The following is a 6,101-nucleotide window of genomic DNA, read 5'->3' as shown; positions in this document are numbered from 1 at the left end:
TCTTTTACCCTTTCTAGCTGCCTAAAATAAGTTTTTAATAACTCCTGTAATAGTGGTGGTGTGCACCTGTAATCCCAGCTACTGGGGAAGGGGGGAGTGCGCTGAGGCAGAACTGCTTGAACCCCGGAGGCAGAGGTTTCAGTGAGCCCAGATTGCCCCATGGCACTCCAGCCTGGGCAACAGAGTGAGAGTCCATCTCAAAAAAAAAAAAAAAAAGAGAGACTATAGATCAACAGCCAGTTTTAGAGATGCATAGGGGAAGGTATGCTGGGGTGGGGGCAGGGGGAGGTGGGGTGCTGTGGAGCTTCCACATCCTCTCTGTGGCACCACCGCACCAGCACTTCCTTGTATTCAGCAACCCAGAAGCTCATCAAACCTCATTGTCCAAGAGTTTTTTGTTTTGTTTTGAGACAGAGTGTCTGTTGCCCAGGCTGGAGTGCGGGGGTGTGATTTCAGCTCACTGCAACCTCCACCTCCCTGGTTCAAGCAATTCTCCTGCCGAAGCCTCTTGAGTAGCTGGGACTACAGGCACCCAGCACCACGCCTGGCTAATTTTTTGTATTTTTAGTAGAGACAAGGTTTCTCCATGTTAGCCAAGATGGTCTTGATCACCTGACCTTGTGATCTGCCCGTCTTGGCCTCCCAAAGTGCTGGGATTACAGGTGTGAGCCACTGTGCCCTGCCTGAGATTTTATGGAACTTAATCTCTAGCTCACTCATTCCATTTCCTAGAAGTTGGTGGGTGGAGCTGACAGTTTCAACCTATAGTGATCAGCCCATCTGGAAACTATTCTAGTTGCACCACCCTAAATCACTTCATTAGCATAAACTCAGGTGTGATCAAAAGAGGCTCATTATGAATAACAAAAGACCCTCCTATCACTCAGGAAATTCCAAGGGTTTTCGGAGCTTTTTGACTAAAATGGGGAAAAGTATTATATTTCACATTATACTACAATATCACTGCTAGAGTAATCATTTTTTTTTTTTTTTGAGGTGGAGTCTTGCTGTGTCACCCAGGCTGAAGTGCAGTGGTGCAGTTGCAATCTAAACTCAGCATTTGCAATCTAAACTCACTGTAACCTCGGCCTCCTGGGTTACAGGTAGCGTTCAAGCCATTCTCCTACCTCAGCCTCCCAAGTAGCTGGGACTACAGGTGTGTGCCACCATGCCTGGCTAATTTTTATATTTTTAGTAGAGATGGAGTTTTGCCATGTTGGCCAGGCTGGTCTCGAATTCGTGACCTCAAGTGATCTGCCCGACTTGGCCTCCCAAAGTGCTGGAGTTACAGGTGTGAGCCACTGCACCTGGCCCTAGATTAATCTTCTAGAACCAACAGTTCACATCTGTCAAAACACCTACAAGGCTAGCTAGATGCATCTCCTCTCTTGTAATTCTTGTGTGCTGTGTCCCTGCTAGTAGGCTCCTTGAGGACAAGGATTTCACCTTACTTATCACTGTATTGCCAGTGCCTGGAATAGTGCTGCTCATTCACTCGTAGATTTTATCCATTCAGTTAATATTTGTGAGGTTCAATAAGTATTGAATAAGTGAATAAATTATTCAGTGAATGAACAAATATATGACATGGCTCTTAGAGTTTAAATGTTGTGGTTGTTTTCTTTTGCTCAAAACATACCCACGCATTGTTTCCAGAACACATCATTTACTTTGCCACCTCTGTGATTTTGCTCACACAATTTCTCCAGTTTGTAATACTTTTCACACTCGTCTCTGATAATCAAAGACCTTGATCTTGAGGCCAAGCCAAGTATCATTTTCAGTATGAGTATTTCCCCAATGACCCAAGAGTTCAGTGACTTAGTCTTTCATCTTCTATTATTTTTATGGTCTCTATCTACTTAGCACACATCCCATATACATTTTCTATTTAAGGATATATTCTATCTTCCCAGTTAGGTTTTAAATCTTATGAAAACAGAAGTCCTAGGCCAGGTGCGGTGGCTCACGCCTGTAATCCCAGCACTTTGGGAGGCTGAGATGGGTGGATCATGAGGTCAGGAGTTCGAGACCAGCCTGGCCAACATGGTGAAACCCCGTCTCTACTAAAAATAGAGTGAGCGGAGATCACACCATTGCACTTCAGCCTTGGTGACAGAGCAAGACTCTGTCTCAAAAAAAATTTAAAAAAGAAAACAGAAGTCCTATTTTATTTCCATATTTATATTCAATTCCTAATCTAATACTAGAAGCTCAGTCTCCCCCAATACATACATATATGTATACACACACACACACACACACACACACACACACACACACTGGAGTGTAGTGGCATGATCATAGCTCACTGCAGCCTCAGACTCCGGGGCTCAAGCAATCCTCCCACTTCCACCTCTTCAGTAGATGGGACTACAGGTATACACTACCACCCCTGGCTAATTTTTGTGGAGACAGAGTCTCTCTCTGTTGCCCAGGCTTGTCTTCAACTCCTAGGCTCAAGCAATCCTCTTACCTTGGCTTCCCAAAGTGCTGGGATTACAGGAGTGAGCCACCATGCCCAGCCATAACAAGTTTTTAGTAGTTTCTAATCATGGTTAGGTTTTTTGCTTCGATATCGTCACCATGATCATAAAAGATCTGGGGTACTCTTTAAACCTAATTTAGGTTGTAATTAAATAATGAAGCTGTTAAAATATGAGAGTAATATTTCCATCAAATTTAATCCTAGTATATGTTACATTAATGTATCTGTATATACATTTACCAGCATATACACAGAATCATAATTATACATGGTTGTTGCTCTATGTTGATGTACTATGGTTCAGTTTTCAAAGGCAAATGTTATAGTGCATTCCAGGACACCTGTGTTCACAGGATCAGTTCTTTGAAACTATATTTGGATGTGCAAGCTATTAAAAGCTTCTTGAACTGAGTGACCTTTCAGGCAGAATGTAGATTGAATGCTCATACTACTGCTGCCTGTTGCTGAGTGGAAGACAGCAGAAAATTTGGATTCAAACATTTATTGGTTTTTGTTTTGCTTTGTTTTATTTCCTTTTGCCTTAAGAAGATGAACAGTGAAACCACAACCCTGATATCCTTGAAGGAGGCAATGAAAAGGTTGCTGAGGGGTATAGTAAGGGAGCAAGCATGGGTCTACTATTCTGGGAAGATGGGTAAGAGAAGAATGAAGAATAGAAATAAACAAAGAACTACAGAAATTCTGTCTCTATGGCTGGGCACGGTGGCTCACGCTTGTAATCCCAGCACTTTGGGAGGCTGAGGTGGGCAGATCACAGGGTCAAGAGATCGAGACCATCCTGGCCAACATGGTAAAACCCTGTCTCTACTGAAAATATAAAAATTAGCTGGGCATGGTGGTGGGTGCCTGTAGTTCCAGCTACTTGGGAGGCTGAGGCAGAAGAATTCCTTGAACCCGGGAGGTGGAGGTTGCAGTGGGCCAAGATCGTGCCACTGCACTCTAGCCTGGTGACAGAGCAAGACTCCGTCTAAAAAAAAAAAAAAAAGGCCGGGGTAGGCAGATCACCTTACGTCAGGACTTTGAGACCAGCCTGACCAACATGGAGAAACCCCATCTCTACTTAAAATACAAAATTAGCCAGGCTTGGTGGTGCATGCCTGTAATCGCAGCTACTTGGGAAGCCGAGGCAGGAGAATCACTTGAACCCGAGAGGCGGAGGTTACAGTGAGCCAAAATTGCACCATTGCATTCCAGCCTGGCAGCAAGAGTGAAACTCGTCTCAAAAGAAAAAAAAAAAAAAGAATTATGTCTCTATTACAGTGGTTTAAGTCTTCCAGGCCCAAATCTATGTAAATTAATAATAAAGAAAAGTCTGCTTCCAGGTGCTGTAACTCCATTCAATGTAAGCATGTGCTAAATCTTAGATTTACAAACATAAGTAAACATGGGTTTCTGCCCTCAAGGGGCTCACAGCCTGTAGGAAAGAGAAAAGTTTCAAAGATATTTACAATTGAATGTCATTGACCTTACAATGGTGATGCTCCTAAAGGACTATGGAATATGAAGGGAGGATCAATCAATTTTGCCTTTGACACTAGAAAAAGGAACTCTTCATATAGGGTCATTTAAGCTGGATCTTTTTCTTTTTGAGATGGAGTCTCGCTTTTGTTGCCCAGGCTGGAATGCAATAGCGTGATCTCGGCTCACTGCAACCTCCGCCTCCCAGGTTCAATCGATTCTCCCGAGTAGCTGGAATTACAGGCATGCGCCACCTGGCCAATTTTTGTATTTTTAGTAGAGATGGGGTTTCTTCATGTTAGTCAGGTTGGTCTCAAACCCTCAGGTTATCTGCCTGCTTCGGCCTCCCAAAGCTGGGATTACAGGCATGAGCCACCACAGTCAGCTTAAGCTGGATCTTAAAGTACAAGTAGGAGCTTATGAGGCAGAAAAATATGGGAAGGAATTCTAGGCTGAGGAAACAGTGCATATAAGCCATACGTAAGCTTGGAATTGCATAATGTACTCAGGTAGCCACTAGATGTCTCATGTAATTGATGACTAGGATGGGCGAGGGACTGGCAGAAGACAGGAGCAAAGGGTAAAGGCCCTTGTGTTTCCTGCTGAGGAGATCCAATTTGGCTCCAAGTATATCACTGGGCAAGTCAGGATGGCATAAACCATTTATAAGCAGTTGAGTTACAGGATCAGAATTGTGGTTTAGAAGAATGTGTCTGGAGGATGGATTGGAAATTGAAAACAGGGGTCCAGTTAGGCTTCTGCAATCTTAGGTCCTAGTGAAAGATGATGAGAAACTCATTTAGTGGAGATGGAGAGGTGGGAATGGGTTAGAGAGACATAAAAGGGGAAGAAAAAACAGTTGAGAATTATTCTGAGATTTCTAGTTCAAGCAGCTGGATAGATGGTGAGGTCATTAATGGAACCAAGGAACTAGTAGTAAAACAAACAAACAAACAACAACAAAAAAACAGGCTGCATTCAGAGTTGCATGTTGGTTTAGATTTATTTGGACTGGCCAGGGACTGTCCTTTGGTGAGAGGATTCCAAAGAACTGCTGCAATTGTAAAATTTTATACTGATTGACAAGCTAGAGTTCATCTCTGAGGTTCAAGCTACAGATGACCTATAAGCAATATACTCTTAAAGGTCTGAAAGTTAATACAAATGGTATATCAAATGACTTTTTTTTTTTTTTTTTTTTGAGATGGAGTCTTGCTGGCTGGAGTGCAGTGGCACGATCTCGGCTCACTGCAACCTCAGCATCCCAGGTTCAAGTGATTCTCCTGCCTGAGTGGCTGGGACTACAGGCGCGTGCTACCACGCCTAGCTAATTTTTGTATTTTTAGTAGAGACAGGGTTTCACCATGTTGGCCGGCATGGTCTCCATCTCTTGACCTTGTGATCCACCCACCTCAGCCTCCCAAAGTGCTGGGATTACAGGCATGAGCCACTGCACATGGCTGACTTTTTTTTTTTTTGACACAGGGTCTCACTGTGTTGCCCAAGCTGAATGCAGTGGCATGATCACAGCTCACTGCAGCCTTGACCTCCTGGGCTCAAGTAATTCTCTTACCTCAGCCTCCCCAGTAGCTGGGACCACAAGTGCACATACCACCACACTAGGCTAATTTCTATATTTTTTGTAGAGATGAGGTCTCACTATGTTGCCCAAGCTGGTCTCAAACTCCTGGACTAAAGTGATTCACCCACTTCAGACTCCCAAAATGCTAGGATTATAGGTGTAAGCCACTGCACCCAGCCCAAATAACATAGGTTTGACTTGTAGACAGAAATAGCTGGCATATTAGGTCACACAGGCTTATATTCCCACAAAGTGAACATTTTATAGTGAGTCTTGTCTATGTGTAAAGCAGTGACAACATTCCTTCACAGTAATTTCTGAAGATGGGGGTGGTATTAGTAGGTTAAGCTTAGGAGAGATGAGGTTTGGTAGCTCCATCTTGTTGGAGATGCACAAAACATAGTTGAAAATACAGGTCTAGGCCAGGCGCTGTGATTCACACCTGTACTCCCAGCACTTTGGGTGGCCAACGCAGACGGATCACCTGAGATCAGGAGTTTGAGACAAGCCTGGCCAACATGGAGAAATCCCATCTCTATCAAAAATACAAAA

General features: G+C 43.6%; 1 protein-coding gene across 1 annotated transcript in view; it reads left to right on the top strand.

Moving 5' to 3' along the window:
- The first annotated feature begins 2,889 nt into the window (after window positions 1-2,889).
- SMCO1 (single-pass membrane protein with coiled-coil domains 1) overlaps window positions 2,890-6,101 on the top strand; it is a 7,925-nt gene continuing 4,713 nt past the window's right edge. Inside the window, exon 1 of the mRNA XM_037736785.1 lies at window positions 2,890-3,087. Coding sequence (XP_037592713.1) covers window positions 3,038-3,087 — 50 coding nt within the window. The 5' untranslated portion in view covers window positions 2,890-3,037. The remainder of the gene's footprint in view (window positions 3,088-6,101) is intronic.

The sequence above is a fragment of the Cebus imitator genome, unplaced genomic scaffold, assembly GCF_001604975.1.
Source record: "Cebus imitator isolate Cc_AM_T3 unplaced genomic scaffold, Cebus_imitator-1.0 Scaffold0, whole genome shotgun sequence".
NCBI classification, from domain to species: Eukaryota; Metazoa; Chordata; class Mammalia; order Primates; family Cebidae; genus Cebus; species Cebus imitator.
Note: the sequence above shows the minus strand (reverse complement) of the source record. Positions and strands in the feature narration are given on the sequence as shown.